The sequence below is a fragment of the Trametes versicolor genome, assembly GCF_000271585.1.
Source record: "Trametes versicolor FP-101664 SS1 unplaced genomic scaffold TRAVEscaffold_4, whole genome shotgun sequence".
NCBI classification, from domain to species: Eukaryota; Fungi; Basidiomycota; class Agaricomycetes; order Polyporales; family Polyporaceae; genus Trametes; species Trametes versicolor.
In genome coordinates this window covers 2,069,875-2,092,356 of record NW_007360324.1, presented here as the reverse complement: position 1 = coordinate 2,092,356, position 22,482 = coordinate 2,069,875, and the positions used below count along the sequence as shown (strand labels likewise).

General features: G+C 59.5%; 11 protein-coding genes across 11 annotated transcripts; 6 read left to right on the top strand and 5 right to left on the bottom strand.

Annotated features, from left to right (window-relative positions):
• Positions 1-1,094: 1,094 nt before the first annotated feature.
• Positions 1,095-2,524, top strand: TRAVEDRAFT_119013 (HCP-like protein; the record flags this gene model as incomplete). The annotated part of the gene is made up of 2 exons (XM_008038731.1): positions 1,095-2,340; positions 2,406-2,524. The coding sequence occupies 2 exons, from the start codon at positions 1,095-1,097 to the stop codon at positions 2,522-2,524; spliced, it is 1,365 nt and encodes a 454-aa protein (XP_008036922.1).
• A 167-nt stretch (positions 2,525-2,691) lies between these two features.
• On the top strand, positions 2,692-3,781 carry TRAVEDRAFT_165702 (DUF1000-domain-containing protein). The gene is made up of 5 exons (XM_008038730.1): positions 2,692-2,774; positions 2,863-3,018; positions 3,150-3,374; positions 3,457-3,533; positions 3,595-3,781. Exons 1-5 carry the CDS (start codon positions 2,760-2,762, stop codon positions 3,638-3,640), a joined length of 519 nt encoding a protein of 172 aa, XP_008036921.1. The 5' UTR covers positions 2,692-2,759; the 3' UTR covers positions 3,641-3,781.
• Positions 3,782-3,807: 26 nt separating this feature from the next.
• Positions 3,808-5,706, bottom strand: TRAVEDRAFT_71011 (PNK3P-domain-containing protein; the record flags this gene model as incomplete). Its single annotated transcript, XM_008038729.1, has 11 exons — positions 3,808-4,057; positions 4,117-4,207; positions 4,269-4,341; positions 4,406-4,627; positions 4,682-4,754; positions 4,805-4,914; positions 4,962-5,079; positions 5,129-5,219; positions 5,270-5,522; positions 5,569-5,631; positions 5,688-5,706. 11 exons carry the CDS (start codon positions 5,704-5,706, stop codon positions 3,872-3,874), a joined length of 1,299 nt encoding a protein of 432 aa, XP_008036920.1. The 3' UTR covers positions 3,808-3,871.
• Positions 5,707-6,508: 802 nt separating this feature from the next.
• TRAVEDRAFT_57857 (bifunctional 6-phosphofructo-2-kinase/fructose-2,6-bisphosphate 2-phosphatase) lies at positions 6,509-10,266 on the bottom strand (the record flags this gene model as incomplete). The annotated part of the gene is made up of 15 exons (XM_008038292.1): positions 6,509-6,639; positions 6,689-7,280; positions 7,340-8,313; positions 8,372-8,432; positions 8,483-8,611; positions 8,667-8,795; positions 8,854-9,205; positions 9,259-9,286; positions 9,340-9,482; positions 9,538-9,590; positions 9,641-9,661; positions 9,721-9,780; positions 9,836-9,879; positions 9,930-10,018; positions 10,082-10,266. 13 exons carry the CDS (start codon positions 10,261-10,263, stop codon positions 7,982-7,984), a joined length of 1,623 nt encoding a protein of 540 aa, XP_008036483.1. The 3' UTR covers positions 6,509-6,639; positions 6,689-7,280; positions 7,340-7,981.
• A 143-nt stretch (positions 10,267-10,409) lies between these two features.
• Positions 10,410-11,133, top strand: TRAVEDRAFT_45935 (uncharacterized protein; the record flags this gene model as incomplete). Its single annotated transcript, XM_008038138.1, has 2 exons — positions 10,410-10,824; positions 10,877-11,133. The coding sequence occupies 2 exons, from the start codon at positions 10,410-10,412 to the stop codon at positions 11,131-11,133; spliced, it is 672 nt and encodes a 223-aa protein (XP_008036329.1).
• A 264-nt stretch (positions 11,134-11,397) lies between these two features.
• On the bottom strand, positions 11,398-12,223 carry TRAVEDRAFT_45934 (uncharacterized protein; the record flags this gene model as incomplete). The annotated part of the gene is made up of 4 exons (XM_008038137.1): positions 11,398-11,688; positions 11,770-11,967; positions 12,028-12,083; positions 12,139-12,223. The coding sequence occupies 4 exons, from the start codon at positions 12,221-12,223 to the stop codon at positions 11,398-11,400; spliced, it is 630 nt and encodes a 209-aa protein (XP_008036328.1).
• A 352-nt stretch (positions 12,224-12,575) lies between these two features.
• Positions 12,576-14,255, bottom strand: TRAVEDRAFT_146294 (phosphoglycerate kinase). Its single transcript, XM_008038728.1, has 6 exons — positions 14,134-14,255; positions 14,025-14,070; positions 13,380-13,972; positions 13,187-13,321; positions 12,810-13,136; positions 12,576-12,754 (listed from the first exon to the last, which is right to left on the bottom strand). Exons 1-6 carry the CDS (start codon positions 14,245-14,247, stop codon positions 12,716-12,718), a joined length of 1,254 nt encoding a protein of 417 aa, XP_008036919.1. The 5' UTR covers positions 14,248-14,255; the 3' UTR covers positions 12,576-12,715.
• Positions 14,256-14,433: 178 nt separating this feature from the next.
• Positions 14,434-15,482, top strand: TRAVEDRAFT_71007 (uncharacterized protein). The gene is made up of 4 exons (XM_008038727.1): positions 14,434-14,763; positions 14,816-14,896; positions 14,953-15,084; positions 15,141-15,482. The coding sequence occupies exons 1-4, from the start codon at positions 14,485-14,487 to the stop codon at positions 15,399-15,401; spliced, it is 753 nt and encodes a 250-aa protein (XP_008036918.1). The 5' UTR covers positions 14,434-14,484; the 3' UTR covers positions 15,402-15,482.
• A 191-nt stretch (positions 15,483-15,673) lies between these two features.
• On the top strand, positions 15,674-18,359 carry TRAVEDRAFT_71006 (actin cytoskeleton organization and cell cycle progression protein; the record flags this gene model as incomplete). The annotated part of the gene is made up of 8 exons (XM_008038726.1): positions 15,674-15,862; positions 15,918-16,072; positions 16,128-16,418; positions 16,474-16,606; positions 16,661-16,759; positions 16,812-17,453; positions 17,509-17,847; positions 17,901-18,359. 8 exons carry the CDS (start codon positions 15,674-15,676, stop codon positions 18,357-18,359), a joined length of 2,307 nt encoding a protein of 768 aa, XP_008036917.1.
• Positions 18,360-18,455: 96 nt separating this feature from the next.
• On the bottom strand, positions 18,456-19,857 carry TRAVEDRAFT_118681 (galactose-1-phosphate uridylyltransferase; the record flags this gene model as incomplete). The annotated part of the gene is made up of 5 exons (XM_008038725.1): positions 18,456-18,606; positions 18,664-18,934; positions 18,995-19,283; positions 19,335-19,759; positions 19,812-19,857. The coding sequence occupies 5 exons, from the start codon at positions 19,855-19,857 to the stop codon at positions 18,456-18,458; spliced, it is 1,182 nt and encodes a 393-aa protein (XP_008036916.1).
• A 202-nt stretch (positions 19,858-20,059) lies between these two features.
• Positions 20,060-22,454, top strand: TRAVEDRAFT_165683 (DEAD-domain-containing protein). The gene is made up of 9 exons (XM_008038724.1): positions 20,060-20,376; positions 20,440-20,575; positions 20,631-20,748; positions 20,805-20,896; positions 20,949-21,405; positions 21,456-21,696; positions 21,748-21,807; positions 21,865-22,138; positions 22,222-22,454. Exons 1-9 carry the CDS (start codon positions 20,073-20,075, stop codon positions 22,397-22,399), a joined length of 1,860 nt encoding a protein of 619 aa, XP_008036915.1. The 5' UTR covers positions 20,060-20,072; the 3' UTR covers positions 22,400-22,454.
• The last annotated feature ends 28 nt before the right edge of the window (positions 22,455-22,482 follow it).

Below are 22,482 nucleotides of genomic sequence, written 5' to 3'. Positions count from 1 at the left end.
GACCAGCAAGAACAGCAGCCATCCTCTCCTCCCACAGACAGGCAATCCCGTCGCCAAGGTATTCCTCCCAACGGCCAGCAATGGAACAGTCCCCCTCTCCCAGCCCAGGATGACTATTCTGCTCACGGCGGGCCTCCTGATCCCGACGACTGGCACGGCCACTCAAACGGACAAAATGGACAGGATAACAGTGAGCCCCAATCACGCCTCACGCGGCCGCGGAACGTCCTAACAGTCCCTCTCCACCGCGATGTAACTCTCCCCCGTGAGCAGCGACGCAGCCCCTCATGCTACACCACAACCGCTCCGTTCCTACGATCAATACCCAGATCCAATATGATCAGTATCAATATGGAGAACATGACACCGTCCCTCCATTGCCACCGCCATATGACCCCAACAGCGTCGCGGACCAGTTCGGTAACATGCATATCGGCCAGCGCGGACCTCCCTCCAGGGGCCCTCCCGTAGGCGATCCCATCCCTCGCGCCGGCACATCCATGTCTGTTCGCTCTATGCAGTCTCCTCAGCGAATGGCCCCATCTCTGGGCGGCGGTCTACCCTTGTCTCCCGACCAGATGCGCCGGTACCCTCCCGGTCGTGACGGCCAACTACGCTCGAACTCGGTGCACTCTGGCGGCAGCGGAAATAGCGGCTATGTGAGCATGTATAGCGACGGACACGACTCGCTCCCCCCGGACGCGTCCACGGAGACAGACGGCACGAGCATATATTCATACGAGGACCCTATGTTCCAGCCCGCGCATAACGGATATGCACATGGTGGGTACCCGCCCCCGCCCCCTGGCTGGCAGGGACATGGTGGGCCCCAACCTCAGTACAACGTGTCGCCTCCTGCCGGCGATTTCAACCATCTCTATGCTGCGGCGTCGGATGTGCTCGGCATGGGACCTCCTCCTGGTGGTGCCCCGCCACCTCCGCCGATGAACCATCAATACGCCCCAGGACCGTCTGCGTCTCCCTATCCTCCTCCAGGTCCATCGCGCGGACCGTACCCCCCTCCAGGTCCCTCTGGTTCACCTTACCCGCCCCCACCTGGACCCTATGGTTATCAACAAGGTCCTGGCGGCCCGATGCCCCCTAGTCAGTCTGTACCCTACCTCGGCCCGGGGCCATATCAGCCTGGTCCACCGGGCGCATATCCCCAGGGATCACAAAGCAGTCTGACTAGGGGACCATCCAATGCTTCGTCCTTCCAGCAGGGCCTCCCTCCTTCACAAGAAGAGCCCGACTTCGAGATGAATCGTCCGCGCTTGCAACGCTCAGAAACGACTGCATCCGTGAATCTTCGCACGCAAAAGACGAAAGCGATAGACCTGAGCGCGCCGCCGTACACGAAGGAGTACATTGATCAGTACCGCCAGCGAATTAAGGACGACCCTGATCCGGAGGCGCAGTTCCAGTACGCCAAGTACCTGATCGACGCGGCGAAGAAGATCGGGCAGGACGCGAAGGAGCAGCGCGGGCTGCGCAAGTACCGCGACTCGCTCATCGCGGAGTCGCTCAAGGTCATCCGCCGGCTCGCCACACAGGGCCAGCCGTACGACGAGGCGCAGTTCTTCCTCGCGAACTGCCACGGGACGGGCATGCTCGGGCTGCAGGTCGACCACGAGCGAGCGTACCACCTTTACCTGCAAGCCGCGAAGCAGAACCACGCTGCGGCATGTTACCGTGTTGCTGTCTGCAACGAGATCGGCGCGGGCACGAAGCCAGACCCGCAGCGCGCCGCGGCCTTCTACCGGAAAGCAGCTTCTCTAGGTGATACAGCGGCGATGTACAAGCTCGGCGTTATTCTCTTGCGCGGACTGCTCAAGCAGCAGCCCAACCCACGCGAGGCGATCGGCTGGCTGCGACGCGCGGCGGAGCAGGCGGACGAGGAGAACCCGCACGCGCTGCACGAACTTGCGATGTTGTACGAGAACCCTAGCTCAGGAGTCGTCCCATGCGACCCCGCGTACGCAAAGGACCTCTACACGCGCGCAGGCCATCTCGGATACACGCACTCGCAGTTCAAGCTCGGGCAGTGCTACGAATACGGGACGCTCACGTGCCCGGTCGACCCGCGGCGGTCAATCGCGTGGTACACGAAAGCGGCGGAGAAGGGGCACTCGGAGGCGGAGCTCGCGCTGAGTGGGTGGTACCTGACGGGCAGCGAGGGTGTGCTGAAGCAGAGCGACTCGGAGGCGTACCTGTGGGCGCGGCGCGCGGCGAACAAGGGGCTAAGCAAGGCCGAGTACGCGGTCGGGTACTACGCGGAGGTGGGCATCGGCGTAAAGCAGGACGTCGAGTTCGCGAAGCGGTGGTACATGCGTGCAGCAGGTCAGTTCTTTCCTATCAGTTACGCATTTCTTGAGTCACTCATCTTAGCTCGTCACCTTATTCAGCGCAAGGAAACAAGAGGGCGATGAACCGACTGACGGAGATGAAGCGGAATGGAAACAAGCGGGCGAACATGGCACGGCCGACACGTCAGGACGCGAAGGACGAGTGTGTGATTGTATAGCGACGGTGGGCTCGGAACGCTTGTGTTCGCTGTGTGGGCTGGGCTCGTCGTCGTCGCGTCTGCTTTCTGCAATTCGGTCAATTGGTTCTCGATCTTATCTAATCTTGCGAGTGTGGCATTACGACATACGTACTACTCTGTACATACCCTTAATCCAGACCATATCCGTCCTCTCCTTCCCGCTCGCACCAACACCCCTCCAAACGCCTCCAAAACTTCTCTATCTACAGGCGCAATGGCTGAACCGGAGGTACATATATACGATGGGTCCCCGATCGCCGTGTTCGGGACGCGGTGGCGCGAAAACGGCTGCTCACTGACCTCGCGTGCTATGGCAGGTTTCGCTGCTCGAGTACCTTGACCTCTCGCAGCTGACGTGTTTGAACGAGTCGGAGGAGCACACCTTCAAGACGATTGTCGCTGACAAGAAGCCCAACTCGGGCAGCGCGTACGTCCTCAGCGACGCGGACGAGCAGCTCCTCCTCAGCATCCCCGTACGTCCCGCCACCCGCCGCTCGCCCCTCAATGGCACTGAGCATATTCTCCCGCCTATGCATGTATGCACCCCACGCCCACACCCGCTCTGCGTGCACCCCGCCCGCCCGAACCCCCGCCGCCGCCACAGTTCAACCAAGCGGTAAAAGTACGCTCGATCGCGATCCGGAGCGCGAGCGAGGCGCAGGCGCCGCGCACGCTGCGGCTCGTGACGAACAAGCCGTCGCTGAGCTTCGACGACGTCGAGGACGGCGCGAGCGTGCTGCAGGAGCTCGAGCTCTCCGCGGACGACGTGCGCGAGGGCCGCCGCGTCCCGCTCCGCTTCGTGCGCTTCCAGTCCGTGAACTCGCTCCACGTGCGTAGTCCCCCCGGGATCCTCTCAGCACGATTTTATGGCTGGTGCGTGGTGCTGACGGGCGATGGGGTGCGTTGGACAGATATTCGTGGTGTCGAATCAGGGTGGCGAGGACGAGACGCGGATCGACTCGATCGACATCTTCGGGATGCCGCTGCAGTACGTCTCTCCGTGCAGAACCGCAGGCGAAAAGCGTGCTCGAAGCTGACTTGCCTTGCAGAGGAACGAGGGACGTGAGCGGGTTGAAGAAGGTCGAGGACGAATGAGAATGATACCACCGCCGGAGCACGCCCAGAAAATAATAGTCAGCAGCGCCACTGTACGCATGTATACGAAGACGGGACCCTGTAGAGCACCATTGTACCACCCCAAACGTGCTAGACATCAACGATCGCATTGAATCTTCGCAAACCGTCTAAGAGCCTTGCGTGAAGCTACATATGATACACAGTGTACTACAAAGTGCCACAGAGTCGACGAAGCCTACCGCCGTCTAGCTACTTCCCGTCGATCTGCAGCCACATCCCCCATCGCCTCCTTGCCTCCTCGTCGCCCTCGAACACGAAGTTCACCGTCCGGACCTCCGCAAAGCCCTCCTCAACCTGCGGCTCCTCAAAGTCCGCGCGAAAGCCCGTAAAGGCGCCATACGGCACCAGATCGCGCTTGGGCTGCGCCCATCGCGCCTGTCAGCAGGGTTGCTCGCGTTAGACCCCGGGCAGCACGGGCAGACAGATAGACTCACCTCGGCTGCGGCGAGCGCGGGCGGGAGGGCGAACGCGCGGAACAGGTTGTTGTGCCACGCCAGCTCGATCGAGCCCGCGAAGTAGATGCACCTGCGCCCGGTCAGCAGTGTACGTCGGTAGCGAAGAAGAGGCGGGTGCGGCGTCGGCTCACCTCGCGGGCACGTTGTGCTTCTTCGCGAGCGCAATGTAGAACTTGCGCGTCGCCTTGTCGCGGTTGGTGTTATCTGGACATTATATGTGTCAGACGACCACTGTTTGGAGATACGGTTGCAGAGTGGGGTCGCTCACCGACGACGACGCTCTGCCCGTCCGCGAGCGCCTGCTCGGCCGCCTTGACGCACTTGTCGCGCGTCTTGAGCGTGTCCTGGTTGACATGCACGTACCCCGCGTCCGCAAAGTGCGCGCGGAAGAAGGACGTCTTGCCGAGCGCAGGGTAGCCCACGAAGACGACGAGCTCCGGGGACGACGGCGCGGGGAGGAGCGGCGGGTCTGCGGGCTCCATGCGCGGTGCTAGTGCGAATTCGCGTGAGCGAGACACGGGAGAAGGGGATGCGCGCGATTTACCGTCTGCGGGAAGCGAGGAGACGTTGAACCCAGGTATGACGTACTTGGCCGCAGGGAGGCCGAGGAAGTACTCCTGCGGGACAGATTCGATCAGACGCGCCGAGCATGAACGCGAGTGCGCACCTCTGGCGTTTGGAAGGGGATGCCGATGTTGAGCGCGAGCTTGCGGTCGGTGGAGGAGTGGTCGCTCGGGCGGCCAGCGGCGTCGCCGATGAAGAAGGACGCAGCGAGATCTGTCAACCATGTCAGGGAGTGTGCAACGGAGGCGTACGGTGCCGACCTATGTGGACGCCGTCCTGGGCAAAGATGCGCTCGAGCTCGTACCACATGCCGGGGATGGGTTTCCGATAGCCATCCTTTTCGGTTGCGGCGAAGAGGCGGAAGGGGACGTCCGCGAGCTGTCAGTGGATGTCAGTTGCGAGATGTGGTACCTCGCACTAGACGCACGGCAGTCGCGATGAGAGGGATTTTCTTCTTCCAGTCGTTTATCTGGGCCTGCGTACGGAGAGCCTGGTTCGTGAGGATCACTATGGAGTACCTGCGGGAGAAGGATCAGCAAGGCAGGGAAGGTGGGCGGATATACGTTACCCTTCATCGTGGACTTGTTTGAGCTTCTTTGGGACTATGGGACGCCACCACTCGAACTTGGGCGGGGCGCCCTTCTTCGGAAAGGTGCCCTGGATGAGGCAGCCATCGAGGTCGAAGGCAGCGACCTTGGCAGACGGCTTCGGGTCACCGCTGATGGCATGCAGGCAGGAGCGCCTGGGCCCGAGGGCGGGGGAGAGCCAGCGGAAGGCGGACGCGCTCTCGACGGAGCTGGACTTGTCGAAGAGCGGGAACACTGCGACGCTCGTCAGCGATAATTGCTGCGGGAGTTGAGAACATACGCTTCGGTGCTTTGCGTGATGGGCCGGGGTCTGGGGAATCGAGGGCGCGTTTCCGAGTGGAGCCTGGCGATAAGCGGGCGTCAGCGCATTTCGGCTCTTTTGTGAGCTGGCCCTCGCACCTTCTCCAGCTTTGGACATGGCGCGCGTGAAGCAGGCCAGCGACCGCGGGCAGACGCGTCGGGGAAGGAGCAGCAGAGTGGCGGACGACACGTGCGGAGAAAGGCAAAGAGACTCGCGGAGGAAGAAGCCGGGCGATCGGAATGACGCGCGACGCGTCTGTGGCGTCGCAGTGCAACAGGATCAACGACGACGGTCATCGCTCGTTTATTATCTCAGACATAAGTATGCGCCTACAAAATTAATCCGCCCGCCCTCCTCCCCGGCGACATGTCCTCCTTCTACCGCGACTCGTCCCCCATCCTCGGCGACCCCGCCCCCGCCCCCTGGCTCGCCCGCGCAAAGGACATGCGCCGCAGACCGCTCCAGTTCCGCCAGATCGTCGTCGCTCTCGCTGCTGTCGTCTCTGTCCTCCTCCTCGCCACCTACCACCTCCGCGACTCGACTCCAGCAGCCCAGTCGCTCGATATCCCCTCGCCGCTCGCAGACCACGATGTATCATACCGCCCGGCCTTTGACGACGCCCATGCGCGCATACCCCACGGCCACCATATACCTGCAAAGCCTACGACTACCCAACCTGAGCCCTCCACGGCTACACCACAAGAGCTCGCGGCCTCGCTGCCCGCACCCGACCCAGTCACCTTTGCCCTCATCATGTTTTCCGAAGGATCGGCCGCAGAAGGCGCTGTTCTCATCAAGGTACGCTCGCACAGGCACTTCGCATGCTTTAACTAACATCGGCCCAGTCCATCATCTTGTACAGCTCAAGTCCGCTGGAATTCCACATCATCTGCGACCAGACCGCGCAAGAGTACCTCGAGAAACGCCTCACGCTCCTCACACACCCCCAGCACCCCATCCTCGTCCGCTTCTACCGCATCCCGCGCGAGAGCATGGTCGCCCGCATCGACCGCGAGGGCGCCATCAACACCGACCACGCCGCCGGCGTCCGTACGTGCTCTCACCTCCATTGCCCATCCCTCGCTGACCCCGCGCACAGCCGGGCTGATGAAGCTCTTCATCCACGAGATCCTCCCCGCGTCCGTCACGCGCGCCATCTTCGTCGACACCGACGCCTTCTTCGTCTCCGACCCCGCCCAGCTCTGGGCCCACTTCCGCGCCCTCGCACCCGACACCGCGATCGCCATGCCCTTCCACCCGGACCAGTCCGAGCCCGAGTGGCATAATGCGAACCGCATTTGTTCCTGCATTATGCTCCTCGACCTCGCGCGGCTGCGCGCCCTGCGTCTCATGGACTCCTCGCTGTACCACCGCCCAGGCGAGCTTCCGGCTCTGGCGCCGTCTGCGTTCACCGCGATGTTCGGTGCACCGGTCGACGCGGGCGGCGGACGGGTACGCTATGACGGCGTAAAGCTTGGAGACCAGGGGTACTGGTGGGCAATCGTGTCCCACCGCCCAGACATCTTCGAGCACCTCTCGTACGACTGGGAGGTGTCCGCATGTCTCATGGACATGTACATGAAGGGCCTCGGCGACGACGACGCGGACGAGGCGCACGAGGTGCGCGTCCAGGTGCACACCAACGAGACCCCCGAGCGCGGCCGCGCCATCCTCCCCAAGATGGTCCACTTGTGAGTCCCCCTACGCCCGCCTCCGCCTTTCCTAGCTGACAAGCTTACGTCGTACGCAGCAACTGCCTAGACGGCGTGGACCGCTACTACGACTGGCCGGGCTGGTCCGACCCGCACGACGGGCTCGCGCAGCGCTGGCTGCCCGCCGTCCGCTACCACGTCGGCTACAAGTGGCTCTGGCTCAACGAGCCCGCGTCCAACGCGACGCTCACCCTCGAGACGCTGCACGACGTCAAGTTCGCGGACGAGCTCTTCGCCATCGCGCACTCCCCCTCATCCTAGTCCCCCCCCTCCCTCGCCCTCCCTGCAAGTTCTTGATTAGTTGCCGCTCGATCTAGGCACATTATATACCGTATATACTATCCTTATATTACATAGAGGACGCGCGACCCGGAGATCTAGGCAAAAGAGCGGCGGCGTGCCCGCCGCACACATACTTACTACGCATGCGGAGGAGTCGCTGGGACGGCTCTTCCACATGCCCGCACTGGGTGCAGCCAGCTAGAGTTGTACGACCTAGTGATACATTCCTTTATTCGCCGCGCCCGTGCGCGTACATCTCTACAGTGTATATGTAGTACAAATAATGCGCATGCCGCTCCTCCTTCCCCGTGTTGGTGCTCGCCTTCTAAGTTCCCGTTCCCGTTCCCGCCCCGACGACCAAATGCCCCATTTGCCCTCCGACTCACGCGCGGACTGGCTTACGCCTGCGGCGCATAGTACTCCCTCGCAGAAGAGTGCGCCGCGGGCCCGCTCGGCGGGGGCACCTTCGGCTTCGGGCGGTGCGTGTCGACAGCCCCAATGGGGAGCGTGTAGCGCTCCTCGTCGCAGCCGTACGCCTTGGGCGTGAGCTTGATGACGGTGTGCAGCGGGATCTTGATGTACGGCAGGTCCGCCTGTGGGAGGTCGTGGAAGTACGCGTACAGGCAGCGCAGGATCGCCTGGTGCCCGATGATCAGGATGTTCTCCTGCCGCTCGAGCTCCATGATGACCGGCTCGAGCCGCACGACGACGTCCCGGTACGACTCGCCGCCTGCGGTGCGGTGTGGTGAGTGGAGGGGTATAAGCTGGTAAAAGCGCGAGAGGCAGACCTCGGTAGCGGTAATTGAACTTGTCTTCGTCGCGGTTCGCAAAGTCGTCCGGGTAGGCTTGCTGTGAAAATATGAGCCGCAGGAACGAAAGTGCGTTTCCGTGAGGTTTACCTCAATTTCTTCGTATGTCATGCCGTCGCAGACACCCGCGTCCAGCTCGTCGAGGGACTTCCAGGTGAGCTTTGGGTACGGCAGGTCTTGCGCTGTCTGGATGGTGCGTTGGAGAGTGGATGTCCAGACCTGAAAACGCCCACCATCAGAGCCAGAGTAAACGTGTATCGCTGTGCAAACTCGCCGTCAGAGGAGCGTCGCCAATGTTGTCAGTGATAAGGGATGGCAACGTTTTTGCATAGCGCATGCCCCGTTCTGACAGCAGCGAGTCCCCACCAATTAGACCTTCCACATTAAACTGGCTCTCTCCGTGCTGCACGGAAAATCCTGTCAGCTCCGCCGGTTCTGTGCACCCCATGGCACTGGCCTACCCTCGAAAAGAATATGCTCCGCGGCTTGAGGTGCAAGTTCATCAAGTAAAACGCGATGCGACTCTGGAGGTACCCATGGATATGGCACAACGTGACCTGCGTGCCGACGTTCTTGATGCGCAGGTACGACAGGTGCGGCTCCGTGATCGTCTCGTACACGGCCTCGTACTCGCGGATGCGGCGCTCGAAGTCCGCCCTCGCCTCCTCGCGGCTCATGTCCTTGTAGTCCGGGTCGCCCGAGGACACCTTCAGCGCGACGTTCGCCGCGATGATCGCCGGGTCGTCGCACACCGACTCGAGGAAGATCACGACGATGCCCTTCTCCCGGGAGACCCGCTCGACGATCTGTCGCCTGTGATCAGGGTAGTGAGCTCGCGCAGAACATTGCCGGGTCGGTATGTGCACCTGCGCGCTATTGTGCTGTTCGTTGCATCTAGCGTCATGGTGAACCCCAGATGTTAACAGTAGTTGGATGGCCGCGCCTACCATGTATACCGACGTTACCGCCTTCGCGCAGCCATTGGATGAGCATTTCTAGACTGTCGTTCGCTAGCTGATCTCGAATCCTCGTTGCCTCGGCATTGACATGGCTGAAGTATGACGCCCTGTGATCTTCGCGTTTACCGCTCCTGTACGTAACTCGTTCAGTAGACGCTACTGCTGGACGCTAGGTATGATACAGACTGCTGGGCTTTCTGTCGGGCTCGCGAGCGGCGTAGCTGCCCGACGTTGAAAACCTAAGCTAAATGTGAGAGGTAGTCCGCGTAAAGCGGAGCTGGACCGCTACCTTCACGTCGTATTCCAGCCACTGTCCTCACGGCAGATATCAGTGAGAGCTTATAAGGCAGACTTTGAAACGACGCGTACCTTCAGGTATCGCATCAGCTTGTTACTGAGGTACGACTTCCCTCGCGCAGGGAGCCCGACCTAGAAGCGCGTGAATATCGCAGATGGATCTACCGCACACTTGCTGAGATCCCACCATGGCGAGGACGATCTTCGCCTCAGAATAATCAGGCTTCGCCCCTACACAAGCACTCAATAACGTTGCATTCAAGGACGCGTCCAGCACGTACCCTTGCCACCGATCCCGACCACAGATCGCGGGGTCGATGCTTGAGACATAATGCGGCTCGTCGCATTGGACTGGTCAAACTGCTTGAGCCTGCCGACAGATTCGGGGAAAGTCAAGGACCCGCTACGCGGACTCGAAGCTGGAGGAGCATACATAGGACCGCCTGCGCCGAACACGGCGGGCGGGGTGCCCACATCGGCGGTGGTGGTAATGGTGATATCAGGCGAGCTCTTGTTCGCGGCCTCTACATCCTGAAGCACGCCATCGACCGCGGCGAGCTCGCGCCGCGTCAGCGTTGGCGATGACTTGCCGTGGGGCGTATCTGCAGCAGACATGGCTGGGTTGGTGGGAGGAGGCAAGACACAAATTCAAGGTCTCCTGGGGGTGGCGGGGCGTTGGGTGTGGCTGCTGATCGGCGCGTGCGCGGAACGGAGCTGCGCGGTGCGCGTGTTGCTTCCGCTCCTCTACCTCCTCCTGTCCCATGGCCTCCCTCACGTCCTCCCTCGCCGGCCAGGGCTCCCATTTCACGCTCTCCACCACTGTCTCCATCCCGGACTCGGCTTATCTTGCGGGCCGCACGCTGCACGTAGTGTACGTCCTCGACCCACACGTGTATGCAGACCAATACGAGCTCGCACAGCGCCCTGGCTACTCTTCCGTGCTCTGGGGCACGACCGACCTCGAGAAACCCGTGTCTGCCGTAGATGCTGACGGCTCTGTGCTCCTCTTGACCGCCAACGCGTCCCAGCTTAGTCTAGGTCAAGCAGCAAACATCACGCTCGAAGTGCCCTTGCATGCCCGTTATGGCCGCCCCATGGCCGGGGCAACTGCGCATAACGCGTCCTATAGCGTCTCTCTGAAGCGACCTGTAGGCTTCTTCGCTCTGGACGTGAACAGTGCGTAACATACATGTACACGAGACGAGACACGTGCTGAGGACTCCTGCAGGTGCGGCCGATATTCCATTAACCCTGCGGCCTTACGCCTCCTTAACTGGATGGCCGACCTCACCATTATCACTCGTACCTGACATCGCCGCTAATGAGCCCCTCGACATTGTAATCCCAGTGGGCGCGCTAGACGACCTTGCCTGGGTCGACGTCGGCACCGCAGCGGTCATGCTCGCCATGTTCTTCTACCTATTCCACGCGTCCGTGAGGACCGCCCGGCGGCTGTCCAGCAGAGCGTCCACGAAAACGGATTGATAACAACCAAAAGCAGGCGAAAATGTCAGTACAGTATGGCAGCGGACAGGTCTACTGTGATGCTGATGTATGTAGATCGGAACGAACGTCCAGATGTTGAGCGTGACTGTCGTCGTGTCGTGGCGTATGGGCGCGCTGAGCGCAGTGCACTGTGTGGTCGGGATTTGTGCGGCTGTCTGTTGTGCGAATACGAGGCGTGCCCGTCCGGGAGACAGCCCTCCCGAGCCCCCATCCTCCCCCTCCTCTCGTAGGACAGCGCCGTCCTCATGTGATAACGCACCGTCGCTGCTTCACCATCTTCCCCCACCGCCCCCGCATGCTCTCCTTCAGCGCGAGATTAAACACCTCCCGCACGTTGTCGCCCGTCTTCGCAGAGCACTCAATATACTTCGCTCCGATATCCCGCGCGACCATCGCGCCTTGCTCGGTCGTTACGGGCACCTGTCCCTGCGCGTTGAGCATCCGGCGTGTCTGGTCGTCCCTCCGGAGGTCCGTCTTCGTCGCGACTAGGATCAAGGGCACGCCTTCGCAAAAGTGTGCCACTTCCGGATACCACTACAAACAGGGAGAGAAGGATTGAGTTATGGGTATCGCACGGAGGCATACACAGTTGGATTGTGGAATCTAAATGCACACCTTGTCTTGGACGTTGGCGAGAGAAACGGGGAAGTCGACGGAGAACACGATCAGGATCACATCGCTTTCTGGGTAGCTCAGCGGCCGGAGACGGTCGTACTCCTCCTGACCGGCCGTATCCCAGAGCGCGAGCTCCACGAGCTTGCCATCAAAGTTCACGAGCGTGACATAGTTCTCGAACACCGTTGGGATGTATGCCTTTGTTGCGCGTAAAGTCAGTAAAGCTATATACTTGACTAATTAGAAAGTACAGCGTACCTCCGGGAAGCGGTTCTCCGCATAGACGATGAGCAGACACGTCTTGCCGCAGCCACCTACAGGGTGCGTTTCAGGCGCGACGGTCAGGAACGTTGATTTGTGCACGCGCACCGTCACCGACTACTACAAGTTTGCGCTTCACGTCCGGCCTACGCGGGGGACCTGATGATTCGCCAGGGTTGTAGGGGGTCGCCATGGGGTGTGCAGAGGGTAGTGACTGAATGAAAGAGTTACGGGATCAGACACGGTCGGACGGTCAGTGGGTGTCCGGTGGCAAGAGAGTGGCAGAATGAGGGGGAGCAAAGCAAGTCAAGTACAACGTATCGGTACAGCACGGGCGGGAGGCGAGAACAGAGACGAAGACGTTTGTCGCAGAGTGAGCCAGAGGTAGGATGACAGGGTTTGGGTGAACACGGACGGTGGAGGTTCGAGACGCGGTGCCCCGGTTTGTCACGTGCGCGCCGCGTTTCTACTTCCGCGACAGCGTGCACAGCGCCCCTTGCGGTCTTCTTGCGATTTGCACTGTGCGCACCCCCATCCAGATGTGCAGTTCGTTACAGGTAGGTGTTTATTCTAATCCGGCGGTTGGCCATAGCTTCTATCTAGCATTACAATCTGACTGTCCAAGTCCTAATACGAATACAACAGATTGACTTCTGGCATTCTCCTCAGACCTCGCGGCGTCCACTCACTGCTTCTCGCTCAGCTCGGCAACACCAGGAAGCGTCTGCATCGACACAAGTGTCAGTTACGGCCGCATCAACGAATGTCGCTCTGCTCACCTTGCCCTCGAGGAGCTCGAGGCTCGCACCACCACCCGTGCTGACGTGGCTCAGCTTGTCCTCAGCACCGTACTTCGCGACAACGGTCGCAGTGTCACCACCGCCAACGATGACGGTAGCGCCGTTTTGTGCGGCCTCAACCGTCGCATCGAGGAGCGCCTTTGACGAGGCAGCGAACGCGTCGAACTCGAACACGCCCGGGGGACCGTTCCAGAGGATGGTCTTCGACTCGAGCACGGTCGCGCGGAAGAGCTCACGGCTCTTCGGGCCGGCATCAAGACCCATCCACTCGTCGGGGATACCCTCCTCATCGGTGGCATGGCCGGTCTGCAAGATGCTTAGCACGCTTCATGACGACGGACTCCAGATAGGCTTACCTTGGCATCCTTGTCGAACTTATCTGCGGTAACGTAGTCGACGGGGAATACGATCTTGATGTTGCGCTGCTTGGCCTTCTCAATCAGAGAGGCGACCTTCTCGGAGCCAGCGGCATCGAAGAGGGACTGGCCGATCTGTGTGAACTCCCGGTAAGTGTCTGCCCTCGTATGAATTTCCGTCCGTTCTGCTGACCTTGACGTTGTCAAGCGTCTTCTTGAAGGTGAAGGCCATGCCACCGCAGATGATGAGCGAGTTGACCTTGTCCAGCATGTTCTCAATCAGCTGGATCTTGTCAGACACCTTCGCGCCGCCGAGGATCGCCAAGAAGGGACGCTCGGGGTGCTCAAGAGCCTTGGCGAAGTAGTCGAGCTCCTTCTTCATGAGGAAGCCGGCCGCGCGCTGGGAGAGCTTCACGCCGACCATGCTCGAGTGCGCGCGGTGCGCAGTGCCGAACGCGTCGTTGACGTAGACGTCGCCGAGACGGGTGAGGCCCTCGCGGAACTCCTGGACCTTGGCGGGGTCCGCCTTGGTCTTCTTGCCCTCCTTGTCCTTGCTCGAGCCCTCCTCTTCGATGTGGAAGCGGAGGTTCTCGAGGAGGAGGACGGTGCCGTTGGGTGCCTCGCTGACGGCCTTTTCGACCTCGGGGCCTACGGACTCGTGCACGAAGGTGACGGGCTTGCCGAGCTGCTTCTCGAGCTCCTTGGAGACGGGCTCTAGAGAGTACTTGGGCGTGGGCTTGCCGTCCGGACGGCCGAGGTGGGACATCAGGATGATCTTGGACGCGCCTGTGCATACAGTCAGAAGCAATCCAAATTTACTGGTGCAACATAGGCTTACCATTTTCGATGGCGTATTTAATGGTGGGCAACGCCGCTACGATACGCTGAACGCGATGTGAGCTGCAAGTCGCGTCGGGTAGATAATCTAGGTAAGATCAGAGACTTACGGCGGGGTTGGTGACCTTGCCCTCCTGCATGGGGACATTGAAGTCCACGCGGATGAGGACGCGCTTGCCCTTGAGGTCGAGGTCGGTGATGGAAAGTTTGTTGGAGAGGGACATGGTGGGCGATGAGATCGATGAGGGAGGAGAGGGGGCGAAGGGACTGGAGGCTTTTATGTGCGCGCGCGCCTCCGCGAATGAGATCACTGGTCGGGATCTGCCCGCATCCGTCTCCGTCGACCGCCTCGGCTCGCCCAATCCCTGTTCGCCCTTCCACACACGCTCTCGCAGTCCCCAGCCCTACCGCGTCTCGGCAATTCTAGTCTCTCCTAGCTGGGAGCCCCATCTCTCCCTCCCATGGCCGACCAGCTGCCTGACCAGGCCGCCTCGAATTCCCTCGGCCTCGACCTTGCTGCCCTCAAGATCAAGGACAGTCCAGACCCTGCTGAACCCAAACCTTCCGCGGACGCAAAGGACGCTCCCCCGGCTGAGGGCGCTACACAACCTGCGGACGAATCTGCGGAGATAGCTCCGGATGCGGAGCAAACCGACGCTGGCGATGACAAAAAGGACTCTAAGGAGAAGAAGAAGCCGTATGTTAACCCCGACCGCGTCAAGACCGGGGGTGCACAGCGGGTGCGTCCTTGTATGCGGCCACCAATAATGACGCGCCCTGACCGCAGTGCAGGACAAGCTGAGCGAGGGCGAGCTCACAGAGCGCATGGCGCGCATCCGTGAGCAGAACGAGAAGATCAAACAGAGACGTCTGGTTCGGATAGATTTCTCTGAAGGTGCTACTGAGCCTGGGCTCATGTGGCCTTGCAGGATGTGCAAGCAGACGAGGACGAGTACAAGAAGACGCAGGCGGCTGAACGCGCCAAGCAGGCGAAGATGAAGAAGGTGCAGGAGAATGTGGACAAGGCTCGCGAGCAGAACGCTCGCCGTAAGTTGGACAAGGTGCGCTACATCTCCTCCCTCCCTTACGAACCATTCAACTCACAACGCCATGAAAGATCCAAAGCCGCGAGTGGGACTCAGGAAAGCCGGCGCGCGACTGGAAGCCGGCTAACAAGGGCCCTGAGGCACCAACTGAAGAGGGCGAGAAGAAGCCTCAAGCATCAATTGGTATCCGCGGTGCTGTCCGCGGTGGTCCCCGTGGAGGAGGCCGTGGCCGAGGTCGCGGAGGAGGTGTGAGCTCTCCTACCGCCGAGAAGACGGAGGCGGCGGCTGCCCCGGCCGCGCCTGCTGAGAGTGCTGCTGCTGCAAGTTCATGAAGAAGGATATACCCCTGTACAACGTCCCACATATCCGCTGCTTGTATATCACTTCTGCTAATGTTTATATGCTTTGACTCCATACACCCGCCGAGCATCCTCAGTCCAATTGAGCGGCGCGTCAGGCCATTGGGCGCTTACGCTCCGATCAGCCTTGTCCGCATTTGGCCTCGTCCAGAGGGATTTTCGTAGGCGCCCGCTCAGCGTGCGGCAGTCTCTCAGCCAGGCAGCTCTCTTCTCTTCGTGCTTTCACTTGCTGCGTCTCTTCAGCTATGGGTCGCGGTGTCCTCCTCACCTCTAATCTGCCCCAGCTGCAAAATCTCATCAAGCGCGATCCCACAGCGTACAAGGAGGAGTTCCTGCAACAATGGAACCACTTTAACAGCATCCGCCAAATATTCCAGATCAACCCGGACGAGAATGCGCAACACTTTAGGGAACTGGTCTCTTTCATTGCGCAGGTATATAAGAGGACCACTTCGTCACAGTCAACCCGTTCACTTACCTCTTCTCCAGGTCTCCCAGTGCTACCCGAAAGAGACGGCGGACTTCCCGTCCCAACTCTCCACCTTATTGCTCGAAAGCTATGGGACGCTGTCCCCCGATACCAGGAGAGCGTTGGTGCAGAACCTAGTCATGCTGCGAAACAAGGATGTCATCAACTCTATCACGTACGTGTGCACCTCTCCTGTTCCTGTCCGTATGTTCTCATCTCAAGCTATTCAGCTTGCTGCAAACCCTCTTCCCCCTGCTCCCCAAGACCACATCGTCTACTCTTCGCGGGTTTATCCGCAAAACTATCCTGTCTGATATCCGCACAGCCAACTTGCGCACTAAAAACCATAAGCTCAATCGTGCCGTGCAAGCGATGCTCTTCGGGATGGTGGAGAGGGGAATGGAGGCCGAAGTAGTGGGCGACAAGGGAAAGCTCAAGGCGGCCGCAGGGCCAGGCAGCAACGGCGAAGAAGCCATGTGGGCCGTCGTACTGAGCAAGGAGCTATGGCGCAAAGGGATTTGGTGCGTATGCGTATTTCAGAAGAAGCCTACAATATCCTCATATTTTAACTTCCAGGACCGATTCAAAAACCGTCTCCATCATTGCTCTTGGGTGCTTCCACCCTGTCACCAAAGTGCAGAGCGCCTCTCTGCACTTCTTCCTGGGCAGCGACGAAGAGAAGGAGGACAGTGATGATGAGGAAGAAGATGTTCGTCTCTACTATAGTGTTTGCTCGCAACGTTCTCGCTAACTCGTATGATAGCTCCCCAACGTCAGGACTCTTGAGCACCGTCGCGAGATTAACAAGAAGACCAGAAGCGGCGACAAGAAACTGCGAAAGATCGCGAAGACCGTCAAATCTGTTCGTTGCACGCACAAAGTCGCCGTCGATTCAATACTTACACCCCCCACAGAAAAAGAAAAAGCGGGCTGAACTGACCGCCGCCAACTTCCCCGCCATCCAGCTGCTTAACGACCCACAAACTTTCGGCGAGAAGTTGTACGACGTCCTCAACAAGTACGACAAGCGCTTCTCGCTCGACCACAAGATCCTGCTCATGCAGCTGCTCTCGCGCGTGATGGGCGGGCACAAGCTCTGCGTGCTCGGCTTCTACACATACATTATGAAGTACCTCGCGTACCACCAGCTGCGCATCCCCGCGATCCTTGTCGCGCTCGCGCAGTCCGTGCACGACTTCACGCCCCCCGACGCGCTCACCCCCGTCGTGCGCAAGCTCGCGCAGGAGTTCGTGCACCCCGGCGTGGGCAGCGAGGTCATCGCGGCCGGCATCAACGCGATCCGCGAGGTCTGCCGTCGCCAGCCGTGGTCAATGGAGGAGGACCTGCTCGGGGACCTCATCGCGTACCGCAAGAGCCGCGACAAGGCCGTCACTTCCGCCGCGCGGGGTCTGCTCCAGCTGTTCCGTGAGGTCAACCCCGGCATGCTCAAGCGGAGAGAGCGCGGTAAGGAGGCGAGCATGGGCATTGCGGGTGGCAGCCAGCCGCTGCCTTTCGGTCACAGCCTGCAGGCCGCCGTCGACATCGAGGGCTTGGTGGTAAGTCATAGATGTCTCTATTTGGTGTCTATATGCTAAGCTACATACCATACAGATGCTGGAAGACCACTTGAAGAAGCTGCGCGAAGAGGACGGAATCGTGTCGGGCGACGAAGACGAAGACGAGACGGCGGCATGGGAGGGCTGGGACGTCGAATCGGACTCGGACGAATCGTCGGACGGCTGGATCAGCGTCGAGTCTGACGGCGACGACGACCTGGATCTCAGCGATAGTGAAGACGAGGACGACAACAAGCGCAAAAAGAAGAAGAAAGGCAAAGGCAAAGCAGAAGATGAGTTGGAAGAAGATGATGGGGACGGCGAGGAGGCGAGCAAGGACGAGGCTCCCGAAGAGGACGCAGTGCAGCGGATCTCGTCGCTCGCAACCACAAAGGTGCGATCGCATATGCAAGTCTCGTTCTTCCTGGTCTGACCTGGTCATTTTAGATCCTCACGCCCGCTGACTTCGCGATGCTCAACGAGCTGCGCATCAAAGCCGCGACCGACGCCGTCGCCGGCGGCGGCGGCTCCGGCACCAAGCGCAAGCTCGCCGCGCTCGAGGCGCAACGGAAGACGCTCCTCGCGAACGGCGACGGCACGCTGCAGGAGACCTTCATCTCCGAGATGGACATCCTCGGGCCGCGCAAGAAGGCGAAGGCGGACTACGCGGAGCGCATTGCGTCGATCGAGAAGGGGCGCGAGGGGCGCGAGAAGTTCGGGTCCGCGAAGGGCAAGAAGAACAAGGCGGCGCCGAGCAGCACGACGAACCGCGAGAAGGCGCGCAACAAGCCGATCATGATGATTATCGCGAGCGGCGCGGTCAAGGGCAAGAAGAAGGCGTCGCTGAGGCAGAAGCAGCGCAAGCTCCGCGCGCATATCGACAAGGCGAAGAAGTCGCATCACTGAGTGTTCAGGATATGTGCTGTGCTGTTCTATCTTCACTCTGCTCGCCGGTACTGTTACATCTGTAGTGCTACACCTTACATTGCTTTACTGCTCCGATCAACTGTTTGTTGGATCTACTCCTTCTGTCGCTGAGGCGCTGTCTACCATGTCTGAAATACCGAGATAGTGCACGTCCGACGAGTCGCGCAAACGTTGGGCTGCTTGCTCTGGGGTGAGATCGCGCTGGGGCTCGGCCATAAGTTCGAATCTGGAATATCCAAGGTCAACACCTGCGACGGTGGTTAATTTATTTAGACCAGCTTACCCAACCAAGAACTTGCGGACGGAGGCGCTGCGCAACAGCGGCGGTGCGAAGTGTAAGTGCAAATGTGTCACATTCTCTTCGTCCTGGTCTTCGGGGATAGCGTCGGAGTGGGGCGGAGTGGGCCGCTGGTGAATGCCCATGGAGTAGGCGAAAGAGCACGAGAAGAGGTTGTCGTAGCGGACGGTAACCTGCGACAGGATGTCTGCGAACGCGGCCTTCTCATCCGTGGTAAGGTGCACAATCGAAGGGACATGCCGCTTGTAGGGAAGCACTATGACGGAATACATCAGTAATCAATAACAAGGGGAGCGAGCTGTAAGGCAAGACTTACACATAATCTCGAACGGCCAGATCGCCCACCAAGGCACGAGAGCGACCCAGTGCTCGTTCTGTACAACGACACGCCCTTCGGCCTTGGCGACACTTACTTCGAAGTGCACATAGTCGCAGAGAAGACATGCACGGCCAAGGGGTCCGCGCGGCGCGTCGGAAGCAGGCGTAGCGGAGGCGTATTTCTTCAAGTTCGAAATTTCCGTTGCGGGTAAGGTAGGCACTGCGGAGAGGGACCAGACCTGGCCGTGAGGGTGGGGATTCGAGCAGCCCATCATGGCCCCCTTGTTCTGTAGAGGTGTCAACGGATAAGAGGAGAGGAAGAAACCACGGTCTGTTACCTCAAATATCTGTACGTATTCGATGCCCTCCTGTTCGCCGCGCTTCTTGTAGATGGCACTCCATTCGTCGATGATGCGTTCGATGTCCTTGTGCGGTAGTCTCGCGAGAGTCAAGTCATGGCGGGGATGGAAACATATCACGTCACAGCCGCCTTGAACTGGCTCGGTGGTGAGCAAAGGGTGGGGCGCGGGCGGTGCGGCAGGGCCCGGGGGAGGCAGGACTGCGGCATAGTCATTCTCGAAGACCGTTGTGTGCTCGTACTTCTTGTTCTGCTGCCCGCCGGCGCGGGTGTTCCCTGGACACAAGTAGCACTTCGGATCATACGGGGGAAGGTCAACCTGCTGTGGAGGCTCTGTCTGTCCCAGCCACGGCCGCTTCGTGCGATGAGGCGAGACGAGGACGTGCTCTCCGGTAAGCGGGTTGACTGTAACGTCCGATGAGTCTCTGCTGTCTTTTTCCACAAATTGGACACATACCGCGCCGGTGGGGGTGAGTGGATGGGTCAAACTGTGTGTCAGCCATGGCCGTCGGGAAGAAGGAGTGTTATCGATGATTTCAGGGATTTGTCGGCCATATGGACGGTGCTCGTCGCTGGGAGAACCCGCTTCCCGCCCAATGATCTCATCCTCCTTCCGGCAGAGCGGTCCGTCCGCCCCGGCGGCGCTTGATTGCCGTGCTGCTCGGCGCTCGGTGCGTTCCTAGCAGTGGCAGCCTTCGACCACAACCACGACCGCGACATGTCCCAGCCATCCCATAAACGTGCTCGGATCCAGCGCTCTCCCTCGCCAGTGTACAAACTGGACGATGAAGATGACTCCTATGAACCGTATGTCCCCGTCGCTCAAAGACGTCAGGCGAAACTCGCAAAACTGACGTCTTGGGGTGCCAATACGGAAAAGGACAAGGCCAAGCAGCTTTTGGAGGAGCTGGAGGAAAAGGACGATGAGGAGCGGGAGGAGGAGCGGCGAAAGGAGAAGGCACGGAAGGAGAGGACTCTCCTAATGGAAGCACAGGAAGTTCACGGCAGGAAGGCAGTCGAGGGTACGTCGTTCTCTCAGTACGCCTTGCCGTCTGAAGAGTGTGTATAGCTAACCTACATAACAGATGCCAAGAAGACCGACGCAGAGAAAGCGGAAGAACAAGACGCTGAAATCTTGGCCGCAATTGCTGCGCGCAGGAAGCTCGCCTCCGACCTTGAACTAGCCAAGGGCGTGTCATATACTGAGCCTTTGAAGTCTTCGTACGTCGCAACATGGGATTTTCGCATTGCATGCATTCACCCGAGACCTCTATAGATGGCGACCGCCCAAGTTCGTGCGCGACCGAACTGAAGAGGAGAACATGCGTATACGGGAGCAACACCACATCCTTATAGAGGGAGATGACCTTCCTCCACCTATCGACAACTTCACAGTAAGTCGACTGGCGAGCGGTCATTAGTATCTGCACATATTCATATCCCTGTCCAGGACATGAAAGTGCCCGAACCTCTCGTGAAATTCCTTAAGACGAAGCGAATAACAAAACCTACACCTATTCAACTGCAAGGAATACCCACAGCGTGCGTTATCAGCGTGCTCTTTGATCGGGATGTCTCTGAATGGTTTCTCTAGTTTCTCTGGTCGTGACATGATCGGAATCGCGTTCACTGGGTCGGGAAAGACGCTTGCGTTCTGCTTGCCTCTGATCATGCTAGCGCTCGAGGAAGAAGCCCGGCTCCCTCTAAGCCGAGGCGAAGGCCCCGTTGGTGTCATTCTCTGTCCCTCCCGAGAGTTGGCCACCCAGACCTACGAGAACATTCTTGTCTGGACAGCGGCGCTAGCCAAGGACGGCCGCTATCCGCAGCTCAACACCCTACTATGTATCGGTGGTATTTCCATGAGCGAGCAAAGCCATGTATTCAACAAGGGCATACACGTCGTGGTCGCCACTCCAGGGCGACTGATCGACATGCTGGAGAAGAAGCGGTTCACGTTTGACAACTGCAAATACCTCTGCATGGACGAGGCTGATCGCATGATCGACTTGGGTTTCGAAGAAGATGTACGAAACATCATGAGCTTCTTCAAGGTAAGATACGTCGTGGCCTAACATAGTGCTTATACTGAATACATTCACAGCGGCAAAGGCAAACACTGCTGTTCTCCGCAACCATGCCCAGGAAAATTCAGGACTTCGCTCAGCAGTCGCTCGTCAAGCCCGTATTAGTAAACGTCGGACGTGCCGGTGCCGCCAACTTGGACGTTCTGCAGGTTGTGGAGTATGTCAAACAAGAAGCGAAGATGGTCTACCTCTTGGAGTGCTTGCAGAAGACGCCTCCACCGGTCATCATCTTCAGTGAGAACAAGAACGAAGTCGACGGTAAGCGGAGATGAGCAGATGCGTATCCATTCAGAATTGAACCTTGCCCAGATATCCAGGAGTATCTCCTCTTGAAGGGTGTGGAGGCAGTCGCCATTCACGGTTCCAAATGTACGCCCCAATCCCTCACCCCTGTATGACAAACAGTAAATTAACGGCTTCACTTAGCCCAAGAGGAACGCCAATACGCCATCAAGGCGTTCAAGTCCGGCGCAAAGGACGTGATGGTCGCCTCCGGCGTAGCCTCCAAAGGCCTCGACTTTAACGACATCCAGCACGTCATCATCTTCTCCATGCCCAAGGAGATCGAGGACTACGTGCACCAGATCGGGCGCACGGGCCGCAGCGGAAAGACCGGGATCGCGACCACGTTCGTGAACATGAACACGCCCGAGCAGACCCTGCTCGACCTCAAGTACCTCCTCATGGAGGCCGGCCAGAAGTGCGTCCCCTTTCATCTCCAGGATCCGCTCCGGACAGTTTGGGTTGTATGTGAACGAGCGCTGATCGTTCTGTTTGTAATAGGGTTCCGCCATTCTTGCTCAGCATCGACGATCCCCGCGCTGCGCAGGGGGGCTCGCTCAAGGGCTGCCCGGTGTGTGGTGGCCTGGGCCACGGGATCTCGAACTGCCCGAAGCTGGAGGACACGCAGCGGCGGCAGATGGCATCTCACCGCGGGGACGACGGGGGAGGAGGATACTAGTGTATATTGTTCTTTGCTATATTTGCGTCGCTTTTTCCCGTGTAACAATTCAGCGTTTTCCATCCCGGAATTTTGAAAACGCC